Source organism: Pavona decussata, unplaced genomic scaffold (assembly GCF_977016875.1).
Source record: "Pavona decussata unplaced genomic scaffold, jaPavDecu1.1 SCAFFOLD_216, whole genome shotgun sequence".
NCBI lineage: Eukaryota > Metazoa > Cnidaria > Anthozoa > Scleractinia > Agariciidae > Pavona > Pavona decussata.
The window spans coordinates 57,295-80,131 of NW_028145621.1; the positions used below are offsets into that span (position 1 = coordinate 57,295).

The following is a 22,837-nucleotide window of genomic DNA, read 5'->3' on the forward strand; positions in this document are numbered from 1 at the left end:
CATATCATTCATTACAAAAGCAGAGAATCTCCATTCCTTGCACGAGTGATTTGGACATATAGTGCCTATGTTGAGTTTTCAAGTCGATGACAGTTCGTCCAATGGACCTCATTCGCTTTATATAATAATTACCCATTACAAACAACGTGATATTCTCAGAAGAATTGATCCTTTGTCTTTTTAAAGTAAAGAATGCATGCCAGTGTCAATATGACCAATTCTAAAAGAGACTACTCCCTAGAGGACCGCCACATGATCTGTAAAGGGGCAACAAAACAACGAAGAGAATAAGGTCTTCTCCATTCTGAAAAGGCTGTCCAAAAATTCAAAATAACGTTTCTGGTGGAAGTGAGTTTTTTGAGCCGTTTGCTCTGTTTTGATCAGTTATGCGAGCTCAAGCAAGCTCCTGGTGATTGTTAAGTAAGCACAGCCTATAAGCGCGGATTATGTTAAACATTGTAAGGTTTTCCCACGAAAAACTCAATGGATGACAGCAAAAGAATGAGGACTTACTTTGGCAGAAAACGTTACGCTTTTCTTCGATCCAGTAAATGACAGCGGACTGCTGGTGATCACGACTTGCCCTGCGGCAAAGCCACCTGGGAAGGTTCCAGGCGGGGAACCCTTGGTGACGTCAACTGAAACACTGCCAAACAAACCTTCACGAAGGACCGTGATGGACGTAACCTCGTTGTCTATAAACAGAAGCGAATACAAGATTAAAGTGAAGGTCGAAAGAACGACTTTCGAACGGCAAATAACATTGGGAGAGGGAGGGGGGGGGGGGGGTAGAGGGCAGTTTTGAGAGTCTTGAAAAGCTGCATCTTATTCGTCTAACATGTGAAATGAAAATGTTTTCTGTCGATTAACATTATCGGTTTCAAGAGCCCTCATCTATGAAATGAAAACTGAGTTCGAGAACTGAGTCCTGACCTTGTCGCCATATTTTGCCTCCCAACACAGTCGTCATTTTTGTGAATTTACTTCTACAGTTCAAGAAAAAAAAGTACAAAAAAAAATGCCTTGACTTTCCTTATGTTCCAGTATAGAGACTAAGAGAATAAAGTCAAGTAAAATGCGACATTCAGTTTCCTGAAAATCGCTTTAATGTCTAGGTTAACAGTAATAGAAAGCAACAACAACAGCAATAGCGTCATGAAAGGTGCAAGTCAGCGTTGTTTGAAATGTCATTTTGTTGTGGATAGCGACGTTTCGCTATACTGCTGGCGATGGTGTTGGCTGGCATCGCCTGACACAGTCGTGAGACAAACGATCGACTAAGCTATCAACAACAAAAACAAGATTTCTTCCTTTGCTGTTTACATACCAGCTCCGACTGTCAGTCTCAAAGAGTTGTCAGCGAACTTGAACACTGCATTAGCCGCATCCTCTGGAACTGAAACCAATTCGGTTGTGTCGCTTGCCGAGTTAGTTGATAGCTTAGGGGCGATAGAAGTCGCTGGAACTAAACAGACAAGTAACGTTAACAGCTTGAAAACCCAAACCTTTATTTAACACCGACAGCAAATAAATAATGATAGTTCTTTTAAATCCCACCAACAGTAATGCCTTTTCAAAACGCCCCGTTTACGTCGGTTTCATCGAATAGGCATGAAAATCAAATGATGAGAAACGAATAATCCAAATTGAACAGGACAGGTTAAAAAATCCCACGTACATGCAGTTTGCAAAAATCTCACCTTGACTGTCGCTGTAACGAACTCCTGTTAATGTAACAGTGAAACTGGAACCCAAACGCAGGAAGGCTGATAAAGTGATGTTCTTAGAAATCTACGTGGAAGAAATTGAAAAAAATGTGAGTGAAGAGGAATTTTCCAATATAAATTGCAATAAAGAAAGAAAATCAATTAATTTACTTCGTGCAAAAGACGAAGAGCAAAGCAAAGTGCAAAAAACGAAGAGAGAAAGGCTGCTCGTTTACAAGCAAGTTCTCCTTGGCAAGTCCCGCTTTCACATTCAAGCGCAGGTGTGTGGGTGAGATTAAAGTTGCATAATGGACTGATAGCCAAATTCTTCACAACACAAAAAACATGAAAATGTCCCTTCACACAAAAGTACGTTAAAAGAGAATATTTCGACATTGCTTTGGTGCAGTATCAGGAATAACTAAACCGAAAAAACAACAACAACAAAACATTATACATACCTGGCTTTGTCCACTGGGAACTGTAACACTTCCTTTCATCTCCGTGGGGTACCACTCCGAGTGTCGCACTTCGTACTGTATGTCGACTGCGCCAAATGTCCCTTGGTCTCGCTGCACTGTGAATCGCAGAAGTCTGCTGCTCCCGATCACCTGTACTTTTTGAGCACCAGGTTGAAGCTTGAATATTCCGTGAGGATCGTCATTAGCGCTGAAATTTAAAATAAAAAAGCTATCATTTATGAATTCACATACAGGCGCAGAAGTAACAGCTACCTTGTATAGCGTAATGAAAAGCACCACAGGAAGGTACTGCTCAGTAATTTTCACTTTAACAATGTTATCCATAGACTCAAAATTTGAACTATCTTTTACAGCAACAGTATCACAGAAAAGTGCTATCATTTATGATGTCACATACAGACGTAAAAGTAACAGCTACCTTGTATAGCGTAATGAACAGTACCACAGGAAAGTACTGCCGAGAGGCTTTCACTTCGATGCTCTAGCTTTAGAATTTCATCCAGACTTAAAAGCTAGAACCACCTTATGCGGCGTAATAAACAGCCCCACAATTTGCAATTTTGGCATTGCCTTTTTAATGCATAACAAACAGTACAGCTTTCATTTGAGTCGTCCCAATTGAGGATTTCATCCACAGATTGAAACATAAAAAACATCTTACGTACCATAAGAAAAAGCAACCCACTGCGTGGCCATGATTTTACCAACCTTATTTTGAAGGTGACATTATTATGTGCAAGATCCAAGTCTGCCCCTCCGTCCACAGACATGATTCTCAAGTTGTATTCTCCTTCCAGTTCAGGAACATCATCGGAAGTGATTTCTACCACGATATTTTTCCTGAATTCATCTGCCAGGAAGGTAACAGTGCCAGAAGTAGTCTTCACACCACCCGATGGACCGGTGATCTGCCAATTAAGCTGTTCAAACAAGCAGAGGAGTTGACTGATATGACCACACCGCTCAAAAGGTTTACCAGAAACTTTGGCGTACTGGTGATCTGCCTTTTCCCTTTTGGGTCGTTAACGAAGGCGCTTTGTTCAACGAATTTATTTCCCCCATTGATTTTAATTGCCACGGACACCTTCAGAACCACAATTCGGTATCTATATGAGAATCTTTACCTATTGCCATACATCAGCAAAAACGACAGAATAAACCACAAACAAATAGTCGCCATAAATTGAAACAGCTTGGAAAACTTTTTCTGTAAATCTGAACATGTTTTGAGGCAAAGCAATGACGTCAGCAAAGGTTCTCTTATAGTAAAGTCCAAAATAGCGGGGGCTATTTTCAGTGATTCGGCCTCGCCAGTATTTCAAAACCTTGTAGGGCATTGGCAATAGCGAGGTGTCTGTCAGTCGATAGTCAACTGCATTAGGTAAGGTCGGGTGATACTTACATTGACCGTCCCTTGTCTTCCTTCATTCCTCACCACAGTGAAATGTTCTGATGACACTCCGCTTGCTGGCTCAGTAAACGTTTTCGTGGCCGTATTCTCAAAGCGGAACACTCCATTAGGAAAGCCGTGCTTTTCAATGGTTATGGTGATGTTGGCTTGGAGACCGTCGATTGAACCATTACCAGACACACGGTATATTGTGAGAAGAAATCGTTCTTCCGGTTCGTCGTGACCTATGTAAATGGCAGAGAAAACATTAGTTTGTGTGCATCACGTTAAGCTCCTTTGCAGTCCCGAAAAGATTTGACAACAAAAGTTTAAGTTTCACAAAATGAACCAAAAACTAACCGAGCTCGCCACGTGTCTAACAGCCTAGCTCAGTTTCTCTTGAAAATAGAAATTAGGTTACCCAACGAGCATTCCAATTTGTTCAACTTGTCCGAACTATCGAGAAACTGTATTGGTAGGAACGGCATTCAATTTAAGGGAGAAAAAAAATGAAAAATTCACTGTTCTCTACAAAACCTAGAATTTGGTCATTCGAGTTGTTGTTTGCAGGAGTCCGCATAGAAATGTACCAAAATGTATAACGCAGTGCAGAGCCATAGTTTCGCTTGTTAAACCTAATGACATGATAACACTTTCACTCTACACTCACCCAAGAAAGGTTTCACGCGAAGCTTTACGGTCCTTTTAGCTCCCGTGCCACCATTAGGAAAAACTTCTGATCCGTTTGTTTGGCCTTCAAAGTCATCAGATAACAAGCAAGAATCACAAGGAGGGTGGAGACGAACTAGCTTCCAACTCACCTAGAGTGTACAAAAAGGAAATACTTAACTTACTACTCTTCAGTCAATAATCGAACAATCATACTGTCCCTCATACTTCATTTATTTATACACGGTAAAATCTTTTAGTAATACATTATAATAAAAAAGTATTAAAAACTTCACAAGTTAAAATAAAAATACTGTTCTACAAGATTGCCGTGTGGGACCCTGAATGACAATTGTTGTAAAGTCGATCATTTTTCCTTTTAAAGCGACCAAGAGAGTCTATTATCCGTAAATTGACGGGCAGACTGTTCTATGATAGCGCCTCGCTGTACCCAAAGCTACGACTGCGATAGCTCGTGTGTGGCTTTAGCAAGTCTAGTTTGATCTCGGAATCCGTTAGATTATTTTTTATATATTGCGGATACTAAACAAATTTTGTAAGTACATCGGGGAAAGCCCTTTAATTGTTTTAAGCGGGTGGAGAGATTGTCCCAGTGGAGCCTCTCAACAATTAGACACTCACATCCTTAAGCCTATGAGCAGGCTTTCCTCAGTCATAAATGTGTTAATTTTATCAATCATGCAGATGCTACTTTGAACAGCAATTTCACTTCTGTCTGAACGAGGTATAAAAAATTTGTTCAACTCACCTCTACATCTCCCTCTGCTCCACCTTCTCGTTCAATGATAAAACTGATATCCGTAGAAATGCTTGGATTTTGAAGCGACAACTGAGATGCGTTTACAAAACCAAACAATCCACTGGGGTCATCGCTCGTTTCTATGGTAACAGTGGTGGTGTTTGGCGAGCCTAATTTAGCTCCTCCTGTGATGGAATCTAGCGTGACTGTAAAAACTTCACGGTGCTCCGGTATGTCATCGTCGATGATCGGTATGTTTATTGACGAGGAGTTTTGGCCGTTGGAGAAATGAACGACTCCTCCAGATTTGGTGAAATCGTTGGCCAGGAATGCACTGCCATTGTGGACTGTATACCTGACGTCGGCAACTCCCAGGCTACCCCCTTTATGATCGAAAAACGGAAAATAATTAGGTAAAGTTTGACCGGATAAGAACAAACTTTTTGAATACAAAGAGGGATGAAAATAATGGGAGAGTAGTGGAACGGTGCTTTGTACAAAGCAGCTGTGAGGTGGGGCTCCATTTTACTGTTCATAAACCTAACCTTAATATTAAATACATGAAATTATCATATATTTAGTTAAGCAAACTGCGTACGAGTTATATAAGACGAAAAATCTTTGAATTTAGCAACTTTAAGTCGATTTAAGTTTGGAAATTCATCAATTGACAATCATTAATCATAATGAAATACATACGAGGGAGAGAATACTCAGAAAAAATCCTGGCACCTATAGAGACCAGTTTTGTTCAGAGTTCACGTAAATGACCATTTATATTTTCATGTTTGTGGGAACTAAGACTGACCAACTACCAGCTTTACGAAAGCTATTGAAAAAAGTGTTGCAAGGCCATCGAAAAAGCCTGTGGTCACCTTCACGCCAAAATTTTCTACAGATTTCCTTGCAGCGGCTTTTAAACTTTCTAAGAAGCCAAACTTACCTTCTCTAACCAGGTGCAAAACAGCAGCACCGCTCTCTTCTCGCACGAGCAAAGTGCTCCGCGTGAAGTGAATTGTTCCACGGGCCTCGTCGTTTTCACGAATCACAACCAGCACCTCGCTCTTTGCTGAGTTTATCCTGGGTGGAATATTCAGCTGTAATCCACCCACCTCGCTGTAGTCCAAAGCCGAAGGAGACACAAGCTGCACTCCAAGCAGCTGCACTCGGATGGTTTCTGAAAGCTCGGGGAGATCGTCTTTCTTTATTAGAATGGGGACGATTTTTTGATCCTCTCTATTGCCAAAATAAAGAACTGAAAAAGTAAAGTTTCAAAATTAATATTTTGCGTCCTTGACTAAGGACAAACTGCATTGGAACAACTGACTGACTGATCACCTTCTAAGTTCTCCTTACAATACCCCTTCTCTGATTTAGATCCTTAGAACAAAGGAAATCGTTCCTCCCCCACATGGGGGAGGAATGCATGACGAGCCCAAAGAGCGTCTTCGTAGGAGGCTGTAGTTATCGGGATACGCATGTTGACATTGGAACTTAAGGGTTAATAAAAGCAAGTTCTGTATATCTAAGATCAGTCCGTCAGTTCCTTAACGCAATCAATTGAATAATTACTGATGGTAAAGTCCGGATCAAGTGTCTGCCTGTTTTGTCAAGGCTTAAATATTCTAATCTTAAAAATAAAAGATGTTTGCTTCTTTTGCTTTGTTCTTTTGTGTTGTTTCTTTGTTTGTTTGTTCGTTTGTTCGGAATCTGCAGAAGGGCTAATCACAGTTCCGTCCTCGCCTACTGCGCAGTTTTGTACGCCGGATCAATTCAATGAAATAAGTACTATGTTGCAGTTTTAAACAATTCGCCAGCTCAAAAAAAAAAAAAAAACTATTATAGAACCAAAAGCAACAAAGCATAGGTCCTACCACTTCCAAACGATTCGTAGTCCACTCCTTTCGTGGCTGTCGCTGAAGACACACTGTAGTTCACCGACAAGTGACCTATGCTACCGCCATCCCTCACTACTGTGAGATTCACAAAGCCAACATCTTCGCTGACATTTTGAGGCGACGCAGACTGGAACTCGATGACTCCATATGGATCATCACTCGCCACAACTGTGACTGTTGCTTTGCGAGCGCTCTGAGATGGGTCAAGTTCAGCTGGACTGGCAGCTGTTAGAGTGAAGTTGTACATGGCCAGTTCTTCTGCCGTAGAATCGTCTTTTACCTTGGAAAAACAATACCACGGGCGGATGTGAGTTTCTTAAAGATAATAACCTGTGTTGAAAGCATCGTTTTGTCCTTCAATGCCAATTCTAGGCTGGTGACATAAAATGGGACATTTCTTCAACTTCCGTTTAACTAGAGGAACCAGACCCGTAGTGTGTGCGTAACAAGTTGCTGGTGAGAACTCTGGGTCTCAAGGTTCCGAGCGCTTTGTTTTCAGTACGTGATCCACGTAATAATGGTGAACGTTTATTTGCTTTCTTCTATTTTTTGCATGAGAAATGAGCATGAAAATCACCAAGAGCTGTATTTTTAAAGACAAAAATAAAGCTAGGTTGAGTTGGGGAATCAGTTATGTATATTAAATAAGCCTTAATAGCTTGCGTAACTCCTCTAAGCCCATTCTTTCCAAAGAATTTCATGATTGTGTGATTTTTCTTCATGCTGTAACCACTTATGGCGTCATCACTTTCTAATTTGTATATATCTGGAATTAAAGAAGATATCGCAAAACTAAAAACATCATCCTTACTCATTTTAAACGGCCTTCCAAATAAGCAAAACTTTTTTTTCTTTATAGGCACTTCAAGGAAATGTTGAGAAAAAGGTAAAATAGCTCACCTTGATAGGAAGCAGCACCGTGTCCAAACCATTCGGCATTTTAATTGAACCAGAGGTTACATTAAAAGTACTGGCGGGACTAGGCGCACCAGAATGTGACTTGATCTCCCACCTGACGTCTGCCTCACCAGATTGACCCACCCGGCGAAGTACCCTGAACAAATGAACCAAATTATTACGATGAATACACTGCCTGCCTGCAATAAATACCTTGGCAAAAAATTATAATTTTTGGATTTTTATATTTCCTCGAGTTCATAGCAGCTCTCTGGGAATCTTATCAGTTTTGTTAAATAGAGTATTTTATCGTGTGCCTTCAGACTATTGACCGGATTAAAAAGTAGACGGTTATTTTTACAGGTGTAGTGGTTACAATACTGATAGAGAAATCGTAGTTGTTGTCCTACTTGCTCTTGCTGTAGTTGTTTTCTTTCTTTTCCTTCTACTTTTTCGAACACACGGTAGTTCGAGGCGTCTGTAAAAACACTTTGGTCCTTGATAGCAAAGCAAAATTGTCGTCCGCTCTTAAGAAAGAACCAAAATGTTTTCATACTTACCGAATGACAAACACTCCGTCATATCCTTGCACTGGTTCTCCTGCAATTATATTTCTTGTTGATGGATCAATCGACACCACGCCCTCAACTTTGTCATTGGGTGGGATGTGCACTCTGGCTTTATCAAGCGCCGGGTCGAGTATGCCGCCATTGTCAACACCAACAAGTTCAACTGTAAACGACTGCCCTACTTCTGCCACAGAGTCATCAAGGGCACGGAGCGTGATAAACTGAGATCTGACTCCCTAAGAAATTGAAGGCGAGTTTTAGAAGAGAAAATGTCAGCAAAATGCGTGGGAGGAGGGAAGAGGGTTGATGTAGTGGCCAGTGCGTTGGATTTTCGAGCAGAAGATATCCTAGGGAGTGGGGGTGGGGGGCAGTAACATCCACAGTCACTTCTTGTTTCAGAAACACCTTAAAGCACACAGCAGCTGTCAGCCACTTGGCTCGCGAAGACTCTTTGTGCAATGTCAAAAGAAATATTAAAATAAATGGAAACCTAGAAGTGATTGACCAGTTCTGTCTAGAGTATGTTTTCACTGATAGCTTTCTTTAACGGTGGGCGATTCCGACGAAAATGGTTTGAAACCGGACCAGAAAAATTAGGCCAAATTTGAGTTTTCCACTTACATTCTAATCGGAATGACGCAGTTTTCGGCTAAATGGAAAACAACCGGTATAACATCCTTGTGTCACCTTGGATCAATTCCTTGAGACAGGATTTCGGGGAAAACGAAAAGCTTAGATGCGGTTGTATATTCACCTGTCTGAAAGTGACCGTTCCATTCATCGGTGATATTTGAGAACTAGCGTTTACAATCCCAGCGTCTGGTGTAATCATCCAGTTGACATGCACATCTCTGAAGTTCCCGCGCTCTCTCCTCACTTCAAGTCGTAAAGTAGCTCCTTCTTGTATAGGGTTGATGTCAGGTGTGGCCTTTGCAAAGCTGTGATTTAAGCACTTTAGTCAAGATATTTTGCAGCAAATTGCGAAGCATAACTGGCAAGAAACAACTAAAAAATTTAAGCTAGAATGTTTCTGAAAAATTCTATAGGTCAATCAAATACACAACTATAATTACGCTGGAGATTAAACGCTCGCAAACTACGAAAATGCGAGATTTGCATTGAGTATTCTATGACAAAGTATAAGAGGGGGCAGAACATTTAGTCATTGCAAATGTAAGAAACAAGAAAAATTCATGAAAAGTGGGAGTCTTTTATCAGATTCAACCCAGCTGCCTTGGCATTTTAAACTATTAAAAAGAATGTATGCGATTTGAAGTGGACGTGTAAAATGTGACCACAATTCTTAGCTCAAATGATCAAAGGGAATTTCGAAGTCAAATAATCACGCTCGCTTACATGTAGTATGAATGTGAATTCTTGCTACACCTGTAACTGGTTGTGGCTTTATGCAAAGGTTTCTTTGTTAAGAAGAAATTACATAATAAAACGTTTTTATACAGGAGAGGATTTTCAAAAAAGTTTGGAACAGATTTCACATTCATTACTTCTCTACAATCGATTTTTAAGCCATACACATACCCAAAACGCCCGTAAGGTTCATCATTAGGCTTGATAACAACATCAACCTTGCTTGGTGAGCCTATTCTCACTCCTCCAATGGGTCGACTGATTTGAACGTAAAATCCTTCTTCAATTTCTGGTACATCATCGTTGATTATTGTAATGTTAAATACGGTGCTTGAGATCCCAGGGGCGAGCATGACAGTTCCTTCACTTGGAGAAAAATCTGAGTTGTTCGCGGAAGAATAGATGTTTGAAATTAGAGGACGAGCGATGAAACGGAAGCCTACAGATCCTGACAAACTTCCAGTTCGTTGTACAGTGATATTGAGCATTCCAACAGCTTCGTTCAACATGATTGTTTGAGTGGCGTCGAACGTTAGCTCTCCCACTGTCTGATTTGGTTGTGCAATCACGACCTCCATTGAACGAGAGTTTGGATTAATACGAGGGGAGTTCGCAGCCATTACGCCTTGCTTGAGCGTCACTGATGTCAGATTCACTTGAAAGATTTTCTTGATTAGTGTGTTATTATACTGGAAGAAATAAAAATGTCTGAGCATCACTAAATAGTTTAAACACATAAATGGCTTCATAAGTATCAGAAACGTCAAGCACTTCAGTGTTAATCGGAAACACTTTTAAGGACCGTGTCTCCTAATACAGACTGAAGTATTTTTGCACAGATAATGACTATACGGAAACGCAGACCTTAGTATGGGCTATTGGAATCCGGAAAAAAAATTGGGGGTAGCGGGGCACTGTTTAGAGATAATTAAGCAACAATTTGTTCTAAAAAGCAGTATATTACAAAGTAATGTATGGCGTTTTTTTTTTTGTTGTTTTTTTTTTAATTGAAGCTTTATTATCTTTGAAAAGTGCATGGTTATTCCCACTGCTTTACACAAGCGCTATGCAGATACATACAACAGAAACCGAGAGGCTGAAAAACATTGTTTAGAATCTTAGCTAGCTTAGAATGATCATCTCCTTTCTAGCGCTATCAGACCAGGAAAGCTTATCACGGAACTAGCATTGATACATACCCTTAAGCAAAATTTCGAAAATGCGCGTTCTACGAAGCTTATACACTTTGAAAACGTGAACGGCTAATCAGTTGACTAATAGGATAGCTGGCCAAAGCTTTACACATGGATTACCGTGTAGACGAGGCACATTTGAACCCATCGTCTCAAGACTGCATGCCGCCTTCCCGTCACTGTAGGCGTGGTCCAATGAGGTCTCTATTTTCACAACCCTTGGTATTCGTAAAAGCTACTACTTACGCTTATAAATTCAAAACCCAACTTACATGCATTATGTCCAAAGTTATCTGCGTCGAGTTCACTCCATCAGGAATATCCACAGTACTTCTCACAGCTTTGTAATCAACTCCAGCCACTGCTACTCGTTCGTCCCTATTAGCAACACTGGCAAGCTGAACGGTTTCGTACGACACTACAATGTCTCCAATGAGGCCAAACTGTCGCATAATGTAAACAGACAAGGTAACATTCTTGGGGCCGTCTTCTTGAGAAATGACCAGAGCTTGTTTCCAGTTGATCAGCCCGTGCGGGTTGTCATTAGCTGGGATGATGAGCATGGCTGTGACACGCGCGGTGTTGAGCACGGCACCGCGGTTAGGATCTGATGAACCAGTTTCTGAGAGACGCTGAAGTCTACAATCAAGATTATAACAAAGAAGTCAATACCGAGGCAATGTCCTGACCACTTCTACTGACATTCGGCGCATGTGCACGTGGGCGCCCCTTTGAACGTATTCTCTTAAGGGGAAGTATTACGGAGATTTTGACCTTTTATGTGAAAACGATGCGACAACACCTTCACTTAGTTACAAAACTAGTAATAATCAGACTTGGGAGTGCGTTCGATGATCTCGATCCCAGGCTCTGCAAAAATCTGCAGGCATCCCCTGCAAAATCTGCAGGGGATGCCAGATACGCGTCCCAAGATCCATTGATTCGCTGATTGTCCCATACAATCTCGACTCCAAACGCAATTAGGGGAGCTCGGGAACTATAATAGAGACATTTAGCACCAGGCTTTTCGGCAAAAACCTCAGACGGCGAACGGCTAGAGATCACGTCACAAGGCTCTGACGTTACGTTTGCGGTTTTCAACGTGCGTTTTCAACGTGGACAGTTAGGTTTTCACGTAAGTCATTTACCTCAGCAATTTGAGTCGTACTTTTCAAGGCTTTTTGAAACGTAAAAATGTCAGATTTGTATGTAGCAAGTCTTTATGCTGATGTTTAGGTGTAAACTAACGCGAAAGAGCGAACATGGAGCTTTATGTTGCTGTATGGAAAACAGCACTACTGCTGTTCGCAAATTCAATATGGCGGCCACTTCAAGTGATCGGTGTAGCTAAGGCGGTAGAAGCCATAAACGTCAAACGCCAAACGCCTAACCTGAAACTGCCGTTTCCGGTTTGCCGTTAACGCAAAAACCAAGGTGTTAAATGTCTCTAATATTAAATTGTATCTAGTTATCCTCACTCATTTCACATTTACATCTCAGATCACGTACCTGATGTATGCAACCTCAACAAGCTCAGGAACCATGTCCCTGTGTACAGTTATCGATATATTCTGGCTGGTTTGTCCATCTTCAAACACAAGTTCTCCAGATAGTGGAGAAATATCTCCCTCACTGAAATTCCCAGACACATTCCAGAGGGCTACCACGCGACCGAGACTTCCATACTCCCTTATAACCACAAACGTCACTACTGATTCAACAGCTAATTCGGCTTGAACCTTAGAGAGGGAGCTCCGTGCAAAGCCTATGCGGCCATGCGCATCATCGTTGGACAGAATATTGACAGTCAGTTCTTGTTTCTGAGTGTTGACAATGGCTTTGCCCGAGGCGTTGTAAATGCGGACGGCAAATGCTTCATCCCTCTCAGGAGTTGAGTCAGATAGCACAGTGAAGTCAAGTTCAAGTTCCTTTTGCCCATTTTCAAAGAGGAGTTGCCCTTGCCTGGCAAAACAAAACAAAATGTAGAAGGAAAGTTACGCTATAAATAAGTGTTGTTCTAAGTTGAATGTAGAGGCACTGAAGAGTTTTCTTTGCATGTAAAACCAAAACCTAATCGATCGTCTAGCGTGTGCCTTATACATTCATAACATTATAAGCACAAATTCAGTGCATTTGGTAGAAAAAAAACGTTTATTCAAATATTCACAGATTCTCAACATGTAAAACACAATATGCAAGGTTTCATTTCAATATGGTCGAAGAGCAATACAGTTGCTGTGGAGTGATTATTTAACATTAGAAATAAATCGATTAAAAGTGAAACATGAAGTAAATACTAGTTGACTTCCACTATTTCAAACACTGGGTGCAACGACAAATCATTCAAGAAAGCAGAAGAGGCAAATTATCATATGAAAGCAAACAAAACAAACCCGGATTCTCCTCTATTTGGGAAGAGATCAACGACACCCATTAGTTGAGGTAAAAAGAGCATGGCTCCTGTACAAAAAAACGTAGATCAGTAAAGACTTACCTGGGAATGAAGTCAGCTTGTGATGAGAGAGATAACGGACGGAGAACAGGAGACATTTCTTTTCCAGAAACTGCTGCCAAAAGCAATGCTGTATCGCCCGCCACGGGATCGTTGATGACAAATGGAGTGGCGCTCTGGGTATTGGCAATGGTCGTATTCTAAAAGGAAAAACAATTTTGCATACGGTGCTAAGATATCAGAAATAATTTTTCTTCCATTTATGAATCTCGTAATGTTGTTTCTGGTGCTAGCTTGTGAGTCATTGTAGATCTAACTTGTTATCATCAAAAACTGAAACAGTTGGGATACATTTCATTCCTTTGGCACAGTATGATATGTGTATGATTAATTGATGGATGGACGGACGGACGGACCAACGAACGGACGGACGGACGGACGGACTGACTGACTGACTGACTGACTGACTGATTGATTGATTGATTGATTGATTGATTGATTGATTGATTGATTGATTGATTGATTGATTGATTGATTGATTGATTGATTGATTGATTGATTGATAATTTCTTCTAAAGAGTTGGAATCATTACAGCTCCAGGAATACCAGAACCACAGTAACTTGCAAACAGAATTATGTCTTGATGTTTTCGGGTTATTACCAAATTAATTCATTCCAAGTACAAACCACACGGCAACAAGTTTGTTATACATCTATCAAAAGTTATCACCCAAACATTTTCGGATCCAGTAAGTAAGTTAGCTTCGCGTTGAGTCTAGTTACTCACCATCTGAAGAGTAAACTTGGACGCACTATCCCACTTGTAAACATTCAACCGTCCATTTTTCTCAGTCGTGACGAGATAAGCTAAAAAAACGAACAAAAAATGCACAACATGAACACCAGGTGTGCGTTTCTCAAACCTGAAAATATTCAGGGCCCGAAAAAGTAATTTACGTGCACTAAAAAAAATCGATTTTTATCATTTTGCAAAAGAGTTGAAAACGTCATAAGGATAGGAGACTTATGGACTAATCTGCATGATAAACTACCACAGGCGATACAAAAATGGACTTGAAAAATAATTCTCGGGACCGGAAACTCTTTGGGAGGTTTGAGGAAAAAGGTTCGGAGGGGATAAGAGGAATTGGAACCAAATATCACATGGCGATAAGAAAGAATTCCAGCTAAACATTTATGGGGATAAGTGGGAATTCGAAAAGAACATATTTCTAACTTTACAAACTACTTAAACACATCTCAGCAGGAAGAAAACGATAGAAGATGATCGTCAATGGGGAAAGAAATTAAAATCGACGAGTTAGCCTTTAACCCAAATTCAGTTAATATGTACGTTTCTGGTCCACGAAAATCGTGTCATCTGTCCAGACCAAATTAAGGAAGTAATCACGTGAAAGCCACACCTTATGAAGATTAATTCTCAAACTTATTAATAATTCATGACCATAGAACAAAGGATATCACTACCGTGAAAGAGGTTTGTAAATGTGATCTTAATTACCAGAAAATATGTTGAACTTTTCCTTTGAGTTTCTCCAAGAATTATTAGTGGTTTGAGAAGCTATATCAAACACTTGGAAGAGTGTTTCATACCATTTCCAAACACTTTGAAGTGGGTAAAAAAAAAAAAAAAAAAAACTTGGCTGCGCCTCGTTTTTTTAACCCAACTTCCCGGTGTTTGGAAATCGGATGAAACACTCTTCCCTGTATTTGATGTATTACACAGCTCACTTACCGTTGCTGCCGATAATATACGGTTTAGCTGACTGAACATCTGAGATTGCAATTCTCTGCTCGGGGGCACTGTTAAACCTGTTTACATTCCAGAGGTATATGTCCACGGTCGACTTGGAGTTGGCGAACACCAGATAATGATTCCCACTGAATTCAAAATACTCCACCCCAACGGGGCCGTTTGTGTCGATTTCTTGAAGCAAACTGAACGAGTTTGATTGCCACTCGTAGATGGGTGACTTGGTTGTGAAGCTTCCGCTGGCGCTGTCTTGGAAGAAGGTTATGGCGACTTTAAGACGTCCAGCATTGGTGAAGACGGCTAGACCAGAGGCACTACGAGTGTTGTCAATATTAACACTTTGTAGTGTAAATTTGTCAGTTACCCACTTGTAAACCTGTGAAGAGAATGGAGAACATCAAGAAACAAGGAAATATAATTTGTTAAGATTAGAAAAAGGCATAGCATTTAATAAATCAGAAAACGGTTGATTACGCGCCGATTGAATGCTTATCAAAGTTTTAGTCTTCTTTTCATAACCGGTTAAGGACGATGCCTACTAATACCAAAGTAGTTTTGCGCCGTTTATGACTATGCGGGAAAAGCAGATCTTTGCAAGGACTATTGGAATAAAAAAAAATGGGAGGGGTAACCACGCATGTTTTAGAGGCAATTTAAGCAACAACAAATCTAAAAAAGGCCAAAATACAAAACAATGTATGGAGTTTTTTTTCCCAATTGAAGCTTAATTATCCCTGAAAATCCGTGGTTATCCCTAGTTTTCTTTTCGGATTCCAATACCCTTGCCAAGATCTGCTTTTCTCGCGTAGTTATAAACTGCGCAAAAATATCTGTTTTAGCAGGCACCGCCGTTAAGAAAACCGGCTTTCTCGGACCAACGCGAGATGCGTAGAACGTATGCGCTGCGATGCTCTCTCATTTATCCTCAGTTCAAATATATGGCATTTCATATATGTCACTTTCATCTCTCCACCTCTACGGGTGTAGAGACCAGTTCAAAGTTAGTTTGATAGCTCAGTTGGTAGAGCACTGCACCTGTATCGCAAAGGTCACAAATAAGATCATGCCAGCGAAATACTTTGTAGGAATCTTGTTCGAATTGAAGCGTTGTAGCGTGTTTGGATACTCCTTTCTTTATGCGTTCACTGTTAAGTCCGCTTCTCAATCGAATTCATTGATAAAAATCACAAAAGGTGCACTTCTCTTAAAAGTAAAAAAAAAAAGGTTAGTGCAAGCGCTTCGTAAATTACCTTCGAGCTAATATGCGTCTCTCCAACATTATTCATCTGGTTTGCGACGATCAGATAAACATCACTCTCCCCAGGAGGCTGAAAGAACTTCACATCAGACGCTCCTTGGGTAGAAATATTCTGAATGACGGTCAGCTCTGCACTGCTGTCCATGGTGTAAATCCTGGAGTGCGTCTCGTACCTTCCATTACTTCCATGATTGGCAACTGCTAAGTAAACTTTGTTTCCCACAACAAAAGAATCCCAGGCCACTCCTCCGTCAGTAGCAATGGTCTAAAGAAATACAAAGGTCGACCAAAACATTTTTCTCTTTTTTAATGGTTTATTTGTTAGATGTACTGGTATGTACTATCGCGGTATACCTTTGTGGGTTACACTGTATTTTGACGAGCCCACAAGCCGAGTTCAAATATACAACGCATACACTGCTTTTATGAGTTTACAAAGTGGATTTAATTTCCAAGCAATTGCACTACAGGGAGCAGGGATGGCGCAGTGGTGAGAGCACTCGCCTCCCACCAATGTGGCCCGAGTTCGATTCCCAGACTTGGCGTCATATGTCGGTTGGGTTTATTGTTGGTTCTCGTCCTTGCTCCGAGAGGTTTTCCTACGAGTACTCTGATTTTCCCCTCTCCCAAAAACCAAATTCGATATGGAAAGTGTCTCCAAACAGAGCTCTGTTGTAAATACACTGACACTTTAATAAAGGTGATTTGTTTTATTTTATACTTTAGAAAAAGGAGCATTTTCAAATAAAAGAATAAAATAGCACTTTTCGTATGGTGTTGTTTATTACCCAGTATACGGTGGATCTAGCTGTAGGCTGTGCTTGAATCTGATATGAAATTCTAAAGTGTCACCTCTCAGACAACACCTTGTAAGAAAAACTCTTCATAGATGTGGCCAGTTGTAAAAGTGCACAAAATCATTTGTGAAATACATGCATGTACACTTGTATTTTTTTCATTTAGTCTGGAGCATGAACTTTCTCTATCTCATCATCATCATCATCATCATCATCATCATCATCATCTCAATTAGGTCGGTAAAAGCCGGTTAGGCAACACACCAACCACTTACAAAATGTAAAAGTAAAAATTACATGCAACAATAAATAGAATACATAACAAAAAATTAACTATACAAATACAAAATTTACTATACTTACTAACTGTAAGTATGAAAGGACTAAGAGATTTTAACGTTTGCAATAATTGTGCAATTCTTGTGTTATTGCGCAATTCAAGTCGAGGTTTTTAAATATGAAAATTGTTCAACAAAGGTATTATCACCTGTAAAGGCACAAGGACTCCTTGCCATCGGAACAGAGTAGAACCAAGATATTCTCCCATGGCACCATCACCAACGCCATATGGTAAATCCCCAGTTCTGTTATTTCCGGCAAGCAAAACAAATCGGTCCCCAAAAGCTGAGAATGTGTGCCAACTGTACGCATCCAAGGTCTTCAACCGCTGCAGCTTTTCAAAGTGAACGACGTCACCAGATGCCGAGCTGGCCGTTCGAGATATCGTCTGAAAATCTAACGTGATTCTTCCAAAGTCGCCCTTACTGCGAACGACCTTGGCCTTGACTGTGCCTTGGGATTCTTCGACATCGATCGAGCTACTCAGCGTAGAACTGGACACTATTTGGAATTCTCCATACGGCGAATCATTCTCGGTTATAGTCAGCTGTGCTTTATATGGCGATGTAAGTCTTCCATTTCCTTGAGAGAAGATACACAAGTTAGACGGGGGCAGTAAAATGATTGGACCCATGATATAATCCAAAACCAAAAACAACATCTGCGTGCTAGAGGGCAAAACAACTATGCTTCGCTGCAGGAAATATTTGGTTAAAATAATAAATAAACAAATTAACTGATAGATGAACTTAGTCAACTCACCAGTTATACTAAGCATTATGATGAACATTTCAGCCTTTTCTGGTGTGGAATCAAGCAGGGCCTTCACTTTGAATGCCTTTCTTGTGTCCCCATCATTAAAGGTCACATTGCCTCTCACCGGAGACAAATCAGCGGATGAAGAAGAGTTGAGCACTTCCCAGTACACAACTACGGTCCCATACGAATCCACGCCTCGAACAACCACAAACTCGGCTTCACTATTAGGGCCTATGCCAGGTTCCGAGATGGTCTTGGCCAGCGAAGACGGATCTAAGCTAAACACTCCATACGCATCATCGTTTGCGGGAATAACCACCTCAAGCGTTTTTGGATCTCCAATAATTGTGTCTCCAGAGTTTCGTGTCAAGGTGATTTTCAGAGTTTCGTCTCCTTCAGGGAAGCTGTCATTCGTGATATAAATTGTTATGTTCTGTTCCCTTATTCCGTCTCCAAACACCAGGGTTTGTTCCCTACCATCAAAGCCCGTTATATTGAAGTCATCGGCACTGACGGAAGATCTCAACTCGACAAAGTAATTGACTTGCTCGACGCCAAATGTTCCTTGGTCACGCAACACGGTGAGGGTGTAGGGATTTCGTGACTCGGTGAGAAACACCCTGTGATGAAAAATAACGTTGGAATCACGACAAATATAACGGGTAGCGTCTCAAGAGGATGTTCCTGTTTTAGTGTACCTGCATCTAATTTTCCCTCATAATATTACTACTTAACAAACGTGCAGCCCATGAGAAAAAGGAAACAATGACCAACGATGAACTACTTTAAACTGTTTAAGTAATGTTTAAAAAACGAGCAGGAGTGTTTTATCGGGATTTAAAAGGGGTTTTAGACCCAATAAAACACGTGCTGCGGGTTTTTTGAACGGCTTCAAAAACATTCCTAGAAAAGCGTGTGTCAATAGAGTTCATAACAATTATGCTTTTATGAACGTTGGAAATTAGCATACGGGAAATACACCGCATACTAATGAGTAGCGTTTTATCAGTTGATAAAACACCTCATACTAATAAGGAGGTTTATCGATATAAAGTTACTGCACGTGATGTATTATCGACCATTTGATAGGTCAATGGGCTTACGAATTATTAATGAGTTTTTGAAACATTTTCTAAACTACTATCATAACAACTATATTTTAAACGTTTTTGAATGCTTTGCTTGTATTTGGCCGTTGGATGCCCTTTCTACTTGTACTAGGTCTTAACTGATTTCTTCCCTAACCGAAACTCAAAATACAGAATGGAGCGAGCTGGACTATTAGTACAAAGCATAATTTGGTCGACTGCAGTTGTGAATGATTTGACGCCCATAAAGCATGGTAGAGGAAACTGAGCAAGCTAATATAAATTGAACTGTATTAATTACCTTGCCTGTGGAAACCTGAATACTCCATATGGATTATCGTTGGGCGACAACGTGATCTGTGAAACACGATGAGAGCCGAGGAGGGGTGGGACGCTGTTGTTAAATTGAAGAGGGTTTACTAACTCCACCCCTGTGATGTTCACTAAAAACACTTCACCAAGCTCTGGGGTGTTATCATCTATTACCCAGACTGGGATAGACCCCACATCTACACTATCGGCTATTATGATGCTCCTTCTCCCTTCAATGAAGTCCAGTCCTGGAGTGGCTAATCCTTGTTTAGGTTGTAAGGCTGTTACGTTGCCACGGATTGTCTCGTAATAAACTCTTATGGCGCCTGGAGAAGAGAAAGAAAATGGAGTCTCAGGAATTTTCGAGACGCAATGTTCACGTCGTTGAGGCACATTTTAGTACAGCAAACTGCACATGCAAAGAACTACCAACACACTAGCACTGTAGTAAACAGTGAGAGAATGAAGTCATGTTCCTGGCAAATCTTTGTATCTTCAAAGAGTCCGCAAAATCTTGAATCCATAGAGCAACAAAGTAACAACGCCATTCTAACTTTTTTTTTTTCCAGTTGCAAAGGAAAAAGTGACAAGGACTACGTAAAGGAATTCCCGAATACCTTTACTTGAAGGTTCATACTCAACCATTCGAAATTGCACCAGTGAAAAGTTAACAAAACAACCTTCTAAAGCGTAATAACCAGCGCCAAAATGCTCTTCAGTTACTTTCATTTGAATTTTAACTCCAGCCACAGAATCTTTAAAACCATTTTGCCCAAAGGCATGGCAAACAGCAGAACAGGAAATAAATGTTCAGTAAATTTTATTTAAGTGGTACCAGTTAACGATTTACAACTACACCTACAAGAAGTTACTTAATACTTCGAAGTTGCAGCCTAGTCACTAGTGAAAGAAGTGGACAGTATTTTGTTAAATCACTTTTTCACCCCAGTTACTAACTTTTCAAACCCGCCTTATGATAGCTACGGACTCAAACGGTATCGTGGTCGGAAAAAATATGATATTCCACTGTTACCAAAAACTAAAACAAAAGTACGTACCAATTTTTCCAAACAGCCTTGAAACGGTCAGAGTAAAGTTCTTCTCATCTTGACGAGTCACTCGCCGTGAGCCTGATTCAAGTTCTACTACACCATGAGGCCTGTCACTTGCACTAATGCTTATGGTAGCAGTTGTTTTTCCCGGAATGAAGCTCGCATGTCCGGTTGACGCGATGCCGAAGGTTTGAATGTTGCTCAAGCGGACCACAAACACTTCATGTGTTTCTGGAGAGGAGTCATTGCGGATTGTTAGGATTATGCTGGTGTGTGTTTCACCCTGCAAATAAGAAGAATTAAAATGAGTAGTTGAATTTAGTAAGGCATTGTTTAGATGCAGTACTTTACATGAGCCGAATCAAATTCAATGAATTAAGTTCATGTGAAGCACGGCGCCTGAATATATTCAGAACGGCCGATCTAATTCGGATCGGCTATGTCGTTTTTCCCTCCTGGGTCAGCCGGGAAAAAAGGCTGTGGACCGACTTTGATTCAGAAAGCGTACTTGACATGAGCTGAATCAAATGCATCAACTGACCCAAATCCACAATTTTCTTCAGTCATAGTACGCTGTGACTTAACTTCGGCGTCTGAATCAGTTCAGCAGGGATTAATTAATTTGTGTCGGTCTCAATTCGAAGTTGATTCGGCTCATGTGAAGTACGGCGTCTGAACTGGAACTTACGTCAAAATTAATTTCTGAACAAGAATGAAATCATCACTCATCGCGTTAGTTTACCGGGGTAAAACGTTAGCTTAAAATTCATCTACACCGTGGAACAATAACCATACAAAGTCATAAAAGAAAACAGAGACATCAAGAAAGACTAAGAAATTGCTGATATACTGTCGAAAATTTACCGGAGTGGTAAGTAACAGATAATGCACCGAAGCCTCATCACATCACTTTTGCAATGTTTGCATTTGAAGGGGTGACTGCACGTGAATTTTTTTATGAACGGGGTGCGAGTTAAGAAAAAATGTAAGTACTAAGTTTACACCAACAATTTACCATTTAAAATTGTGAAGGAGAAGCCCCCCACCAAAGCCCCCTTTACTGAAAGCAGCCTTGACAAGCCAAGCGAAAAACCAATGTAACCTACCTCATTAAACTCAACAGTGCCATTAACCACAACAAAATCAGATGAAGCATTTATCCCAGTCACTTGCCAATCAACAGAGACACGCCCAACTGACAGAGTCCTGTTCACAGACAGAGAAACCTGGCTTCCTTCTTGAACAACAACAGAGCTGGACTGTTCGTCAAAACCCACTTGTCCAGCCACACCATCGTTTGCCTGAATGATGACGGTCACGTTGCTACCCAAACCTATTAAAGTACAGAAAACAGAATTCAATGAACCTATTGGAAGCACTTTGCTACCAAGCGAACGAACTTATAAAACTGAAAAACAAGAAGACATAGCGACATAGCTGCTCAACGGCTTCCATTATTTGCATTGTCACACTTTTCGAACTCAGAAGTTGTTGCCACGTAAAAGGGGAAGTATCATAAGGTGTTAAACCTCCTTTGTTAAAAATGGTGAAATAAGACCTTCACTTAACTTCAAAGAGAGGAAAGAAATCAACTCAATTCTTGACAGAAACAACTCGTGATCTATTCCAGCGCATTTTGGAAACGAAAACGCGTGAACTTGAAAACTGTTAGCCTAACATTTATCACTGAGTTTTAAACCATTCCGACCTACTCTGTCTCTAGCCATAGGCACTAATCGACAGTTTTATTGCACTGGGATGATAATCTATAACAAAACAAGACAATTATTTTTTGTTTTTGTTTCTGTTGACAGAAAGTATTTTGGGGTATTGTAATAGCATCAAATTTGCGTGATACTTCCCCTTTAAAACGTAACACAAGGCCTGACTGACAAAGAAAAGGCTGACAGCTGTTTCAGTTGTTGTTGTTTTTAGTTTGTTTTTCTCGTGTTTTATGTTCTATTTACATTCATGCTAGTGCAAGTTCATATCAACTAGAGAAATATGACCTGATATTATCGGGCACCACACTCCACTCCATTGTTCTGTAAATCACTGCATTGGACTGCATTA

At 40.5% G+C, this 22,837-nt stretch overlaps 1 protein-coding gene across 1 annotated transcript in view; it reads right to left on the reverse strand.

The window, feature by feature from the left end:
* LOC146459784 (adhesion G-protein coupled receptor V1-like) overlaps positions 1-22,837 on the reverse strand; it is an 88,140-nt gene that overhangs the window by 21,287 nt on the left and 44,016 nt on the right. The window contains exons 35-59 of the mRNA XM_085088928.1: positions 21,871-22,097; positions 20,771-21,047; positions 19,702-20,038; positions 18,316-18,932; positions 17,702-18,135; positions 16,410-16,682; positions 15,142-15,535; positions 14,173-14,252; positions 13,427-13,584; positions 12,442-12,894; positions 11,205-11,571; positions 9,911-10,428; positions 9,126-9,309; positions 8,363-8,607; positions 7,806-7,959; positions 6,882-7,185; positions 5,951-6,262; positions 5,017-5,390; positions 4,249-4,399; positions 3,591-3,823; positions 2,897-3,108; positions 2,168-2,375; positions 1,701-1,791; positions 1,328-1,465; positions 514-695 (exon numbers count right to left, since the gene is read on the reverse strand). Coding sequence (XP_084945054.1) covers positions 514-695; positions 1,328-1,465; positions 1,701-1,791; positions 2,168-2,375; positions 2,897-3,108; positions 3,591-3,823; positions 4,249-4,399; positions 5,017-5,390; positions 5,951-6,262; positions 6,882-7,185; positions 7,806-7,959; positions 8,363-8,607; positions 9,126-9,309; positions 9,911-10,428; positions 11,205-11,571; positions 12,442-12,894; positions 13,427-13,584; positions 14,173-14,252; positions 15,142-15,535; positions 16,410-16,682; positions 17,702-18,135; positions 18,316-18,932; positions 19,702-20,038; positions 20,771-21,047; positions 21,871-22,097 — 6,923 coding nt within the window. The remainder of the gene's footprint in view (positions 1-513; positions 696-1,327; positions 1,466-1,700; positions 1,792-2,167; positions 2,376-2,896; positions 3,109-3,590; positions 3,824-4,248; positions 4,400-5,016; positions 5,391-5,950; positions 6,263-6,881; positions 7,186-7,805; positions 7,960-8,362; positions 8,608-9,125; positions 9,310-9,910; positions 10,429-11,204; positions 11,572-12,441; positions 12,895-13,426; positions 13,585-14,172; positions 14,253-15,141; positions 15,536-16,409; positions 16,683-17,701; positions 18,136-18,315; positions 18,933-19,701; positions 20,039-20,770; positions 21,048-21,870; positions 22,098-22,837) is intronic.